Source organism: Notolepis coatsorum, assembly GCF_963971535.1.
Source record: "Notolepis coatsorum genome assembly, chromosome: 8".
Lineage (NCBI taxonomy): Eukaryota > Metazoa > Chordata > Actinopteri > Aulopiformes > Paralepididae > Notolepis > Notolepis coatsorum.
The window spans coordinates 8,878,000-8,893,745 of NC_140172.1; the positions used below are offsets into that span (position 1 = coordinate 8,878,000).

General features: G+C 43.0%; 1 protein-coding gene across 2 annotated transcripts in view; it reads left to right on the plus strand.

The window, feature by feature from the left end:
* Positions 1-5,055: 5,055 nt before the first annotated feature.
* The window catches only part of LOC311232874 (pannexin-3-like), a 39,349-nt gene continuing 28,658 nt past the window's right edge, over positions 5,056-15,746 (plus strand). For both annotated transcript variants that reach the window (XM_084319705.1, XM_084319704.1), the window contains exons 1-2: positions 5,056-5,150; positions 7,545-7,736. In XM_084319705.1, coding sequence (XP_084175831.1) covers positions 7,553-7,736 — 184 coding nt within the window. In that variant the 5' untranslated portion in view covers positions 5,056-5,150; positions 7,545-7,552. The remainder of the gene's footprint in view (positions 5,151-7,544; positions 7,737-15,746) is intronic.

The following is a 15,746-nucleotide window of genomic DNA, read 5'->3' on the forward strand; positions in this document are numbered from 1 at the left end:
GATTGTTTTTTTTTCTGTTTATTTTATACTTTTCTTTGTTCTTAGCTTAGCTATGTGAAGCACTTTGGTTGACAAGCGTCATGTTTAAACGTGCTATATAAATAAATGTGATTGATTGAATGTTTCACTTTTGGTCAATGTTAGCATGGTGTTATTCACCGTCAAAGATGGAAGAAAAATTACATTACTATTCATTCATTACAATTTACTCAAGCATAGTAACAGACACAATATTTCTGACACTGTGAATACATTCCCAGAGGTCCATAGATGTCCATAGAATCAGATACCAAGAACATGCAAATTAACCATGTAGAAGTGGAGCAATCTTCCATTTACTTGGATATGTATTTTAGGCGAATTTTCTGAAAATATGGCTAGGGCTTAAGAGGTTAATAATCCACATACCTTTCAAACAGAATTGCTCCACCTGCCGGCCAAATCCTCCCCCCTGACCAACCTTTCCATCACAGTTGAAAATGCAGCTGTGACCGCGTCCCCGACCGCCAAGAACCTTGGGGCTAGATCCACAAAGAATGGATTGCACGGTGCTAATTGCACCCTTACTTACAATTCATTATGAATTGAAAATGGGGGACCCTGATGTAAACAAGACGAAAGTCTTTCTCTGGTCTGCATCCCCTTAACAATTGTGTGTATTGAGCCGTACTGTATTGTACCCATTCTGCAATCTGTTAATAAAATTTTCATTCAATCAATTTCATGTCTGGTCATTTTTAGCATGGTGTTATTCACCATCAAAGATGCAAAGAAAAATCATAATTCATATTCTCCTTTGTTTCATCACGATTTAAGCAAGCCTATTAATAGACACAATATTTCTGACAATGGGAATACATTCACTGAGGTCAATAGATGTCCCTAGATACCAAGAACATGCAAATGGGAGGCTGTAACAAAAACAAGGTTATGTACATGCATACAAATAAATAAATAAAATACAAAATGACAGTAGCAATAGTAGTATACAAGGACAGCAATAAATAAGGGAGAGAGAAGGAAAAAGAGAGAGGAAGATGCTGAGAAGAGAAGAGAAGGTTGATGCTGCTATTTTTATCCTAGAGCCTTATTACCTGCTGTGTTTCAGTTTATCCATCCTAACCAGACACACGTTTCACAAACAGTTTTTTCCCCACAGCAGTCCGAACACTGAACACCCTGGCCCGCCCCCCTTTGCACAAACGGGCAAGCATCTGTCACCGACTGACACTGTTACCGTGACTGTCCTATATGTATTTATGTATATATGTTTTGACGTTTTTGATGTTTGATGTCTGTTTCATGTTTTCAACATCTGTACCGAAAACAATTACCACCAACCATCGTTGTGTGGCATTAAAGTATCTTGTATCTTGTATCAATGTGGCTATTAAATGTTATTTGCTTTTGCAAAATAAACCATTTCCAATGAACGTCCCCTGTGCGTGTGCGCAGTGTGTGGCCCCGTTAACGTTACAGACCGACGCGGCAGCAGCGACGGAGGAAACTATATATAATCATTATTCGTGTTACACCACGGTGTTATTATTATCATCGTCTATTTCACGCTTCCACCATGTCGTGAGCAATCTATATGTTGTTGTGTGCATCACGTGTTTAATTAAAGCTGTGTTTATTCATCTGGAGAGACCGTGATGGTGGGATATAGTTTCTATAGAGATGGATGGATGAGTGGGTCCCTGCCCTGCTCCGTGGCACGTAGACCTGGTGCTGTTTGATTGATTGATTGATTGATTGATTGATTGATTGATTGATTGATTGATTGATTGATTGATTGATTGAAAATTGTATTAACAGATTGCAGAATGGCTACAATACAGTACAGCTCAATACATACAATTGTTAAGGGGATGCAGACCAGAGAAAGACTTTCGTCTTGTTTACATCAGGGTCCCCCCTTTTCAATTCATCATAACATAATATGACATACATGACATACAGATAGACAGTACTGCTACATCTATACATTTATGACATACCAGATTTTCAAATACAGTACTGTTTGTGATACAAAAAGTGTCCAGAAAAGAATGTATATACATTTGACGTAGAAACTGTACATTGGAGGAGGTTGGGTAGGTGGGGTTGGGTGGGTGGGGAAGGGGGCTGTACATTGAGGGGGGGGGGGGGGGGGGGTGACTGTACACTGCACAGTGTTTTTGAAAGTGGGTAGTGATTCACATTCCTTTACAGCTGTGGGTATGGCGTTCCACATTGATGTGGCATAATTGCGAAACGTGTTTAGTCCCTTTTTTGAGCCGAATCTGGGTTTTACATGATTTGTGGAGCTCCCTCTGGTGTTGTGATCGTGGTATTCACTGACCTTTGGGAAGTATTTTGACATGTACATGGGTACCTTGGTCGTGTAGTGTATCTTGTAGACCAGGCCCATTGCAAGTTGCTGTACTCTGTCGTCTACTAAAGAGAATGGACTCTGTTTTGCCCATGTGTAATGATAGTTTGTTATCAGCGAGCCATATGCAGATTTTGCCTAGTTCCGAGCTGAGGGTTTTTTCAACCTGTAACTTGATCTTGTTAATGGAGAATATGTGATTTGGAACTTTCTTACCATCATGAATACATAACAAATAGGTCTGTTTTACTCCCCAAACCCCAACGCGGAGCTAATGATGCTAATGATGGAGCATCGCCGTCGGTTGTGTGATAGCAAAGGGCTAACCTTCTGTATTGTCACAGTGAAAGGGTTAACGTCGGAGGTTGGTCTACACACCGTGCAGGGTGTCAGCGAGCAGCAGCTGTGAGGCCTGCAGTGAGTGCAGAGTATAAATAGTCTGAGAATGACAGAGGGAGGAAAAGCCACGGCCTGTAGGCTGCTTGTTTGAAGAGAGCCGCGGCCAGCACGCCCTACAGCATGTACACACACACACACACACACACACACACACACACACACACACACACACACACACACACACACACACACACACACACACACACACACACACACACACACACACACACACACACACACACACACACACACACACACACACACACGCGCACACACACACACACACACACGCACACATACACACACACACACATACTGTAGCGGCCTCTACCTGGGTCCGCTTCCAATGGTAGTCGGGGAGTGATTCCGTACGCGCTCCATCCAAAGAATAGTTTCCACACTTTGAGTTCCGTTATCAGAACTCGAACGAACAATGAATGAACACTACACAACAACAACCACCAAACGCACATAGCACACACATCCACACGCACACACTCACTTTAAACAAACACACTGTAGCACCCACTCCACACACTTATAGCACACACCCACTTTAAACAAACACACTGTAGCACCCACTCCCCACACTTTATATTTATGGATGAAGGATTGCACTACAACTCGTACACCTTACTGTAAATTGTACATAAAATTGTACCTCATCCCATTTCTGCTTTGCACTAGATAGTACTGTACATTAGTACACTGCATAGTATTGTGTATTGTATATTATATGGTAACTCAGAACATTGTACATATGTCTATACCGAACACTGTGACCTCATTTTCTTCTTCTAAATTCATGCTATATTATGTTATTATGTTATTTGATACTATCTTGTCTAGCACAGTCTCTGGAGCGTAACAGTAAGAAGCATTTTGTATGAAAGTATTCTGTACTTCTGTATGACAACTATTAAAGAACTTGAGAACTTGAGATACCAACGTGATATCCGATTTATTTAGAAAAGATATAGTTACATGGGAGACGTGATCAAAGCGATCCTATTTCCTATATAATCGTGGTTCTAATTGTTCAAAGCGTTTCTTAAGATAAGACTATTCTAAGTGTTTCCAAAGCGATCCTAAAGCGGTCAGAAAATATTATGCTTTCCCCGTGGTGGCTACAGGCCACAGCTGATCCCCATTACCTATTTATGCCATCAGCTGTGCCGTGGCAGATTCACCTGTCACGTGAACCACCACAATACAACTGAGAACATTCAATTGCTATACAGATAAATCATAACATTCCCATAAATCGTAACCTTCTATTGGTAATAATAATAATAATAATGATAATAATAATAATAATAATAATAATAATAATAATAATAATAATAATAATAATAATAATAATAATAATAATAATAATAATAATAATAATAATAATAATAATAATAATAATAATAATAATAATAATAATAATAATAATAATAATAATAATAATAATAATAATAATAATAATAATAATAATAATAATAATAATAATAATAATAATAATAATAATAATAATAATAATCCATAACAAAAACACTCAAATGGCCCTTACACATACACACACACACACACACACACACACACACACACACACACACACACACACACACACACACACACACACACACACACACACACACACACACACACACACACACACACACACACACACACACACACGCATACACACACACACACACACCCTCGCACACACACACACATACACACACGCACACACACACACACACACACGCATACACACACACACACACACACACACACACACACACACACACACACACACATACACACACACACACACACAAACACACACACACACACACACACATACACACACACACACATACACACACACACACACACACAGACACACACATGAAGACGCACACACACGCACACACACAGATACACGACACACAATACACACACACACACACACACACACACATACACACACACACACACACCCTCGCACACACACACACACACACACACACACACACACACACACACACACACACACACAGACACACACATGAATGAAGACACACACTTCCCGTTCTCAGTGCAGGAGGTCTGCTCGCTGAGCCATGTGGACTCATCCGTGTTCTTTAATTAGAGCCCAGCCCAGCCCAGCCCAGCTCAGCCCAGCCCAGCCCAGCTCAGCCCAGCCCAGCCCAGCCCAGCCCAGCCCAGCCCAGCCCAGCCCAGTCCTGCCCAGATCCAGCCTCTCAGTCACCAGGGATACCTCCAGACTACTTAACGCTCCCGCCAGCAGAGTTGAACCTCACACAGTCAGCAGCAGCCGTGTCTCATCTCCATCTGAACCGCGAGGACGCGCTGAGAGACTGAGGTAAGAGGCTCCAGAGGTTTTCTCCCTCGTCTATCCTGCAGGTTCAATCTACAATTTAGAGTCATTTAGCTCAGTGGTTCCCAAAGTCGGGGTCGCGACCCAAAGGTGGGCCGCGAGCAGCCACGGGTGGGCCGCGAGATGATTTATTTTTTATTTTATTTATTTTTTTTTTATTGAAATTTTTTTTGTCAGGCCACTGAACTTAGAAGCAGGCCAGGACAGTGTTTCTAGTTGTATTCTAAAATTCTATTCTATTGTATTCTAAAATGTGACTACTGTATATGGTTTTAGATTAACTTAATAAATAAACAAAAACGAAAAATCTACTTATTTCAACGAACATTTCAAACTAAATAACAGATTATGCACATAAAACGCTGAAAACAACCGAAGCAACAATAGTATTTTAATGAGGCTATTATTATTATCATTATTATTTTGCAACAAGTTAGCCCTCTCATAAATAGCACATATAAATGAATAACTAACTTGAACTAACTTAATAGGATTGAAGTGATATTTGGCTTAAAAAATCGGTCACAAAAAAAAAAATAATAATAAAAAAAAGCCAGACGATGTGCATTGGGCCGCGGCTCTCTGACGCCTTATTTTCTGGGTCCTGGCCTGAAAAGTTTGGGAACCCCTTTTAGCTGATGCTCTTATCCAGAGCCACTTGCAGATTGTGAACAACAAGTCAGTACATCTCTGGCAGCTCAGGGTCAGTGGTTGTTGTTGGTCAAATAGTGTCGAGCTTGAGTGTCACACTCTGAGTGCAGAGGAGTAGTAGAGACATATTAGCAAGATAGGTAGTAATATAAGAATAGTAGCATGGTATACAGGTGTATATATATACCTTTGATATAAATGTACAGTATTTGTCACCAAAATGTACTTTCTCTTTGACTCAGAGCAGTGGTTCTCAATCTCGGTGTCGGGGCCCTCAAGGGCATCCCAAAAAGATTTTTTTTTTAAATAAGTAAATACATTAACATGTTAATCATTTTTGTAGATGTCTTTATATAGACGGAAAAGAAGAAATAAAAACCCTTATTTTGTGTGGAAGCTCAGAATTGTGTCTGTGTTTGGAGAGCAGGTGGTCGAGAGCTGTGTCGTGGGCACTGTACCGCAGAGACAGTGTACCCTTATAGACGTTAACCCTTTCACTGCCACGCGACAGAAGGTTAACCCTTTATCCGCGGAGCTAATGGCGCTAATGAGGGAGCATCGCCGTGGGTTGTGTTATAGTAAAGGGCTATAACCTTCTGTATTGTCCCAGTGAAAGGGTTAACTGGCTGTCGTGTGGCAGTGAAAGGGTTAAAGACCCAATCCGGATTTTTTTTTCCATTTCTGGGACCACATCAATTTGAGGTGTACTCTCGGATATTCTCTGAGAGTTTGATCTGTAACTGATACCCTCTTAACCCACTGTAAGTCGGAAAACAAGTCTGTCTTACTGCATTGGGTGCTTTGTGTCACCAAGTTAAACCTTCTAAAGCCATAGAATACAGCAGATACAACTAAAGACTCATATTTACCCGCTGGTCTAGTCTTAGTCTTTGTACCAATAGCAAATAGTCAAATTTTTTCTGTTTGTTTTTTTAATATGGCTTGTATTTAGTTTTTATTATAATTATCATTATCATTATAATTATCATTATAATAATAATAATAATAATAATAATAATAATAATAATAATAATAATAATAATAATAATAATAATAATAATAATAATAATAATAATAATAATAATAATAATAATAATAATAATAATAATAATAATAATAATAATAATAATAATAATAATAATAATAATAATAATAATAATAATAATAATAATAATAATAATAATAATAATAATAATAATAATAATAATAATAATAATAATAATAATAATAATAATAATAATAATAATAATAATAATAATAATAATAATAATAATAATAATAATAATAATAATAATAATAATAATAATAATAATAATAATAATAATAATAATAATAATAATAATAATAATAATAATAATAATAATAATAATAATAATAATAATAATTCAACCCCGTGCGCCTCCTTTTTTTTTCTTTCACCGAACGTTCGAACCCATTAATTAATGTCCGAATGTCAGCGTAACGAACAAACGTTCGAACGTTCGGGCTCAGCCTTAACACACACACACACACACACACACACACACACACACACACACACACACACACACACACACACACACACACACACACACACACACACACACACACACACACACACACACACACACACACACACACACACACACACACACACACACACACACACACACACACACACACACACACACACACACATATATATTTAAAAAGAACCCCAGTGGATAAAAAGGCCTTGTCACCGGGCAGGTTTCAGGATGTCTATCGCCCAAGCGGCCGCCAGGGCCATGCTGTCCGACGCCCTGCTGCGGGACGGCCCGGGGGACAGCCGCTTTGGACACCTGGAGCTTGAGCTGCCGCTGGACAAGGTCATCAAGTTTGTGTCCGTGGGTCTGCCGCTGCTGCTCGTCTCCATGGCCTTCGCCCGCGAGATCTCCCTGGGTGAGCCACTCTCTCCTTCAGCCCTTTACACTCCTCCTCCTCCCTCCCTGGGTGAGAGACTCTCCTTCAGCCCTTTACACTCCTCCTCCTCCCTCCCTGGGTGAGAGACTCTCCTTCAGCCCTTTACACTCCTCCTCCTCCTCCCTCCCTGGGTGAAAGACTCTCTCCTTCAGCCCTTTACACTCCTCCTCCTCCCTCCCTGGGTGAAAGACTCTCTCCTTCAGCCCTTTACACTCCTCCTCCTCCCTCCCTGGGTGAGAGACTCTCTCCTTCAGCCCTTTACACTCCTCCTCCTCCCTCCCTGGGTGAGACTCTCTCCTTCAGCCCTTTACACTCCTCCTCCTCCTCCCTCCCTGGGTGAGAGACTCTCCTTCAGCCCTTTACACTCCTCCTCCTCCCTCCCTGGGTGAGAGACTCTCCTTCAGCCCTTTACACTCCTCCTCCTCCTCCCTCCCTGGGTGAGAGACTCTCCTTCAGCCCTTTACACTCCTCCTCCTCCTCCCTCCCTGGGTGAGAGACTCTCCTTCAGCCCTTTACACTCCTCCTCCTCCTCCCTCCCTGGGTGAGACTCTCTCCTTCAGCCCTTTACACTCCTCCTCCTCCTCCCTCCCTGGGTGAGAGACTCCTCCCGCTCCTCCCTGCCACGTGGCGCGTTGCGAGTCTCCAGCATGTGTGATCTGTTAGTCTGCAATTACTGTATGTTTGAAAAGAGATTTGCATGAATGCTAAAAAGGCCAACATTTGAAGTAATGTAGTGGAGGACGGCTGCTACGCGCTTTCAGTCCCACGTTTCTGGTGCCAGGACCTGTTCTGTGTTGTTTCTGGTGCCAGGACCTGTTCTGTGTTGTTTCTGGTGCCAGGACCTGTTCTGTGTTGTTTCTGGTGCCAGGACCTGTTCTGTGTTGTTTCTGGTGCCACGACCTGTTCTGTGTTGTTTCTGGTGCCAGGACCTGTTCTGTGTTGTTTCTGGTGCCAGGACCTGTTCTGTGTTGTTTCTGGTGCCAGGACCTGTTCTGTGTTGTTTCTGGTGCCAGGGCCTGTTCTGTGTTGTTTCTGGTGCCAGGGCGTTACCTGTGTTGTTTCTGGTGCCAGGGCCTGTTCTGTGTTGTTTCTGGTGCCAGGGCGTTACCTGTGTTGTTTCTGGTACACCTGGCTTTTACATTATGGTTCTCTAATTATTCACCCATATTAGTTATGAAATTCAATGTCAAATATCACCACAGTACTCAACCTCTACTGTCTTTGACTATGAATGAACACAACACTCTAACTTACCATCTTTAGATAATATAGTATTCAACCTCTACTGTCTTTACATTACATTTTACATTTAGTCATTTAGCTGACACTTTTATCCAAAGCGACTTACAAGTTCTGTACGACAAGTCAGTAGGATGGGTACAACTCTATCAGCTGAGTAACAACGTTCATCAAAGTGTTCAGACATGAGTGCTACAGTGCATAAATCACATTGATATATTGTATTATATCATATGTATAAATAATTATGTTATACAATGGTATACTATATTATGTTATCATTATAATTACATTTACCAGTGATCCTTACATGCTTTTTTCTCACCCTCACTTTGCTCTGTTCCACTGCTGTTCCGCTGCCTTCGTGTCCAGATTGCCCTGTTATTTACACACATGAACAACTTTCCCTGAAAGCTAGGATCCATAAAACTAAGATTGTTATCTCTGATGTCATCAAGATATACAGCGTGGCGCAGCCTGATTTAATGGAATTATAGAATTTGTTTTTGTTGAACTTTTACCCCCAACTGGGTTTGATTTTCACTGTAAAGAGTTGATTCTTAATTAAACCCATTCAGCTCTCCCTGTGATTATCAAAAGAGCAGCGGAGTAGACTGGTGCGGTTAATCACTGCTCTTTTATAATCACAGGTAGAGCTGATATGATATTGTACAGATAAATTATACAAACAATATTGCATAACTTATAAGATTACATTAACCCTTTCACTGCCACACGACAGAAGGTTAACCCTTTACTATCACACAACTGACAGTCGCCGTCGGTTGTGTGATAGTAAATGGTTAACCTTCTGTCGTGTGGCAGTGAAAGGGTTAATGTAATCTTATAAGTTTGTCTTAAAAGTTAATCGTGAGTTAAAAATAATAGTGGCGTTAATAGAATCGGGCGATAACGCGTTAATACTGGGGCTGTCCCCGACTAAGGATTTGGATGGTCGACTATGATTGGCCAAAATTTGCCGTTAGTCGACTATTGGTCGACTAAAAAAAAGAAAAAGAAAAAAAAGTATAATATTTAAAAAAATATTTATCTTTTTTTATATATATTTTTGTATCATTCCATTTGGGCTGTGGGGGTGCTTAATGTCTGAAGGAGTCGACTGAAGGCTTCTTGTCCTCTGCAAAAGCATGCAATTGGTCCACTGATGGATACATCTTGATATTTGTCTAGTCTAGTGTGTTCATTAGATGGGTGAAATCCTCTTTCAGTGCCTCTGTGCCTGTTTTCGTAGGCAGTTAGCTTCTGGTATGCGTGCCATTAGCATTAGCCACGCTTCTAGGCCTCTTTTCTTTTGGAAAGAATGATAAAAAAAAAAAATATATATATATATATATATATATATATATATATATATATATATATATATATATATATATATATATTATTAATAAAAAAAAAAGTTTTATCAAATCAAATCAAATGTTATTTGTAAGGCCCGACAACACACGTTAATGTCCCCATGGGCCGGACACGTCTTCTTTAAACAAGTCAAGAACTCCCACTGCCATGCCTGACTCCCACTGCCATGCCTCCCACCCACAAAGCAGGCAACTCCTTGGATCTCATATTTTCCCGTAACTCCAGCATCATTAACACCACGGTAACTCCCCTACATGTATCTGACCATTCCTTCATATCCTTCTCACTAACTCTCATGCTTAACCGAAAGGTCTTCACAGGGGCGGACCTTCCTACAGGCGATATAGGCGGTCGCCTAGAGCGCCACCCAGAGGGGGGCGCAAAAAAAAAAAAAAAAAAAAAAAAAAATCTGTGCAGTTTTGGCGCCCCCCTCTATATCGGCAACCATTATTTTTACATAAAAAAAATTCTAACATAAGGGAAAATTAGCCAAAAATCTAAAACGGTCGGTCGGTCTGAGCCTCAGCTTTAGGTGTTCACAGTCAGAACATGCTAGAGCGCTGTGCATTGATGGGTATCGGTCAAGTGTTTATAGAATTGAGCGTTGAGGAAAGAAAGACTAACGTTAGAGAACTATGAAGAGGCAAAAGCCATAAAAAAAAAATTAAATAAAAAAAAAAAAAAAAATTCACCCCAACTCAAACCGTCTCACTCAGACGCAACCTGGCCTCCCTATCCCCCTCCACCCTCTCCTCTGACATACTATCCGCTCTACCTTTGAGTGACACCTTCTCTGCTCTCTCCGCAGAGATGGCAACCTCCACCCTCCTCTCAGCCCTTACAACCTCCTTCGACAAGCTCTGTCCCCTCGTTGAGAAACCTGCCCGCCGTTCCCCACCCAGTCCATGGCTGATAGATCCAGTGAGAGAACAAAGACAGGTCCTGAGAGCAGCTGAAAGGAAGTATAGAAAGTCACGCCTCACTGCTGACATCGACACATATCACAACCTCTTGTTAACATTCTCCAAAACCATTACTAATGCCAAAGCTTCTTTCTTTCACCATAGGATCGAGGCCTCTGCCAAGAATCTATGCAAACTGCATGCTACCATGTCCTCCCTCCTCACTCCCCCCCCACACCCCTCTCCCTCATCTTTCTCTGCCGAAGACTTTGCGATCTTCTTTGAGGAAAAAGTGGAGAACATCCGCAGCTCCTTCTCCCAACCCCCACCCATTCCAAATGCTGAATCGAGAACCTCATCCTTCACTCTGTCATCTTTCTCTCCCATTACAGAAGCCGAGACCCTGACACTGGTAACGTCGAACCGTCCGACTACATGCCAGCTGGACCGGCTACCCTCCCCACTCCTCCAGACCATAGCACCAGACATCCTCCCATTCCTAACTGCAACCATCAACTCCTCACTCAACTCGGGGGTGGTCCCCACCTCCCTAAAACAAGCCAGAGTCACGCCCCTCATAAAAAACCATCCCTGAACCCTACCGTCATAGGCAACTACCGTCCTGTCTCTCTTCTCTCCTTCCTTTCTAAAACACTTGAACGTGCTGTATCCAGCCAACTTACCGCTTATCTCTTACAGAATGACCTCCTAGACCCTAATCAGTCAGGCTTCAGGACTGGTCACTCCACAGAGACAGCCCTCATTGCGGTCACAGAGGCACTTCACTTAGCAAAAGTGAAAGGCCTCTCCTCCGTTCTGATTCTCCTAGATCTATCTGCAGCCTTCGACACAGTCAACACCAGATACTCCTCGCGGCCCTCGCAGGAATGGGAGTGGCTGGCTCTGCGCTGACATGGCTGTCATCATACCTCAATGACCGCTCCTACCAAGTGTCATGGAGAGGGACCCTGTCAGCCACCCACCGTGCATGACAGTAAGGTTAGTTAGGGTAGATATATATTTTTTTTTTAATTCTTTATTTCAGATAATGGTTGAAGAAGTGCGTCTTTAGAAGTGCTTCTTTAGTCGACGGCGATTCCAATGTATTTTTGTTACTTCTTGCGTTCATTTACTAATTCAAAGCACATGTTTAGTTTGACAAAGTGTAATCTAAGTACACTTGAGAAAAACTTAACCAAACTTACGTGGTACTCATTAAACTACTCAAAGATTGACTATTTTGGTTAAAAGTAACCAAAAATACATCAAAACTATCATTTTAAATGTAAGCACATCTTTTAATTTCAATTCAACACAACATGTGATTTCAATTCAACAGAACATTAATATACTTCCTGAATACATATAAATAAGTATGTATACTTACACTACTTATTACTACTATTATATATCAGTGGCGGCTCGCCACTAGGGGCGCTCGGGCGCCGCCCCCCCCTCAGGCCCTGCCCTGGTTATATGAGAGAACAAGAAAAATAAATGTTTAGTTTTTTGTTTTATAGCCCTATAAATAATATAAACATGTTTAAAATGAATAATATTTACTCATTTTAAGTATGTTTGTGTTTCCAATGCACAATATAACGTTATTATATAAAATAAAAAATACTCGTTTTCTTGAACAGGAAGTGACTCACTTTTTTTTTTTTTTTTTTTTTTTGTATTTCTCGGCCCGGGCTAGACGCGATAGCGCTCTGAGTGCGCGTCACGGTTTGATCGCTGTATCCGTCGCAGCCAATCAGTGCGTAACGCGTTGTGCGTTGAAATATGACTATTATGTTGGAATCCGGGCGCGATTTGAAGCGGTCTAGGCAGCAGCGTCAAGAATTTCTGTAGCCGCATTTCGCGGAGACGCTCTCTGATTGGCCGACGCCAGTATTTTTTTCCGTAGCAGAATTTCGCGGAGACGATCTCTGATTGGCCGAATCCAATTTCTAATGTTCCAAATCTAGCTTATTCCTAGGTTGGTGCGGTAGAGATAGTTGTTGTTGTTGTGAGATGCAGCTGTTTGTCTTAGAGCGTGACTGCAAGTTCTTTAGACGGTTAAGCTTAGGCACTCTTTCAAAGTTGGTTAAGGTTAGAGTTTGTCTTAGCGCATGGCGATAGAACGCCAGGTAGTTTGCAGTCTGTTCGACGCGGAAATAGACAAAGGAATGAAGTACTTGTGTTGTGTGGTGCTAACTGCTAACAAGCTAACACTTGGCTAACAAGCTATATGGCGGATGCAGTCTGGACACAGTGGACATTGGTCTGGAATACATCAACAGTGGATTATACACTTTATCAAGCCCTCCTGCCCTGGACGTTTCAACTAAACAGTGAGTCTATCTCTCTCTCTCTCTCTCTCTCTCTCTCTCTCTCTCTCTCTCTCTCTCTCTCTCTCTCTCTCTCTCTCTCTCTCTCTCTCTCTCTCTCTCTCTTGCTCTCTCTCTCTCGCTATACACAGCTGTCTCCGCGAAATGCGGCTACGGAAAAAAGTATTGACTGTGCTTGCTGAGACGATAATAGGCTAGCGATTCAAAACGCGCTGCTGTTGTGAACTATAACATTAATTTAGCTGCTGCTGATGCATAATGAATGAATGGTGAGTTGTTTAAAATGACAACATACATGTGTTAATTATTTGATTTGATTGATCCGAGAGACAGAGAGAGAGATTGCTCCAGAGCATCTCAGAGCATTACATTTTCAACTCGACCTCCTAACGTGAACTGCGACCCACAAGGCACCAGCGGCACCAGCCGCTACTGTTATATATACCCTTTACACAGACGGCCTCTCCCTTGTAAACACAGCTGACCTGAAGCCCAAACTGCCTGGTGGGACATAAATTTAACGCCAGCATGGCAGACTCCCTGGACTCTGAGCTAACTAGCGTCTCCCCCTCAGACGAGCTGGTCTGCAGTCAGCCGCGCTCCAGAGACTCTGAGCTAACTAGCGTCTCCCCCTCAGACGAGCTGGTCTGCAGTCAGCCTCGCTCCAGAGACTCTGAGCTAACTAGCGTCTCCCCCTCAGACGAGCTAGTCTGCAGTCAGCCGCGCTCCAGAGACTCTGAGCTAACTAGCGTCTCCCCCTCAGACGAGCTGGTCTGCAGTCAGCCGCGCTCAAGAGACTCTGAGCTAACTAGCGTCTCCCCCTCAGACGAGCTAGTCTGCAGTCAGCCGCGCTCCAGAGACTCTGAGCTAACTAGCGTCTCCCCCTCAGACGAGCTGGTCTGCAGTCAGCCGCGCTCCCTGGACTCTGAGCTAACTAGCGTCTCCCCCTCAGACGAGCTGGTCTGCAGTCAGCCTCGCTCCCTGGACTCTGAGCTAACTAGCGTCTCCCCCTCAGACGAGCTGGTCTGCAGTCAGCCGCACTCCAGAGACTCTGAGCTAACTAGCGTCTCCCCCTCAGACGAGCTGGTCTGCAGTCAGCCGCGCTCCAGATGCTAACTGGCGAGGGCGGTGATTGAGAGTGGGTTCGCTTACGCGGCAGCGCTTTAATTACAGGCCTGCTCCTTTTGCAGCAGTTCCCTCTATTTCTGTCAAATGAGGGGATATGCTGATGACCCTGCGGGCCATATACGAGAGAACATGACACAGGGACTCACAGTGACGCTGACCCCTGGCTCCCTATCCGTTTCAAGGACCGTGCAGACTCAAGCACGTTGTCGGTAGGATATTCAAGGACCGTGCAGACTCAAGCACATAGTCTGTATGATATTCAAGGACCGTGCAGATTCAAGCACGTAGTCGGTATGATATTCAATTACCGTGCAGACTCAAGCACATAGTCGGTATGATATTCAAGGACCGTGCAGACTCAAGCACATAGTCGGTATGATATTCAAGGACCGTGCAGACTCAAGCACATAGTCGGTATGATATTCAAGGACCGTGCAGACTCAAGCACATAGTCAGTATGATATTCAAGGACCGCGCAGACTCAAGCACATAGTCGGTATGATATTCAAGGACTGTGCAGACTCAAGCATGTACGAATAAACATTTAATGGTTAAGTCTACATGTCCCTCATTCCAAACCCTGTTGAATCACACACATAGACCTTCAGGGAAGTGGATCTTCATGGAAGCAGCCGTGAGACTCTCAACCTGAAGAGCATGGACAGCACCAGACCACTGCTGAGGACCAACCAGACCACTGCTGAGGACCAACCAGACCACTGCTGAGGACCAACCAGACCACTGCTGAGGACCAACCAGACCACTGCTGAGGACCAACCAGACCACTGCTGAGGACCAACCAGACCACTGCTGAGGACCAACCAGACCACTGCTGAGGACCAACCAGACCACTGCTGAGGACCAACACAGACCACAGCTGAGGACCAACACAGACCACAGCTGAGGACCAGCGCAGACCACTGCTGAGGACCAACACAGACCACAGCTGAGGACCAGCGCAGACCACTGCTGAGGACCAACCAGACCACTGCTGAGGACCAGCGCAG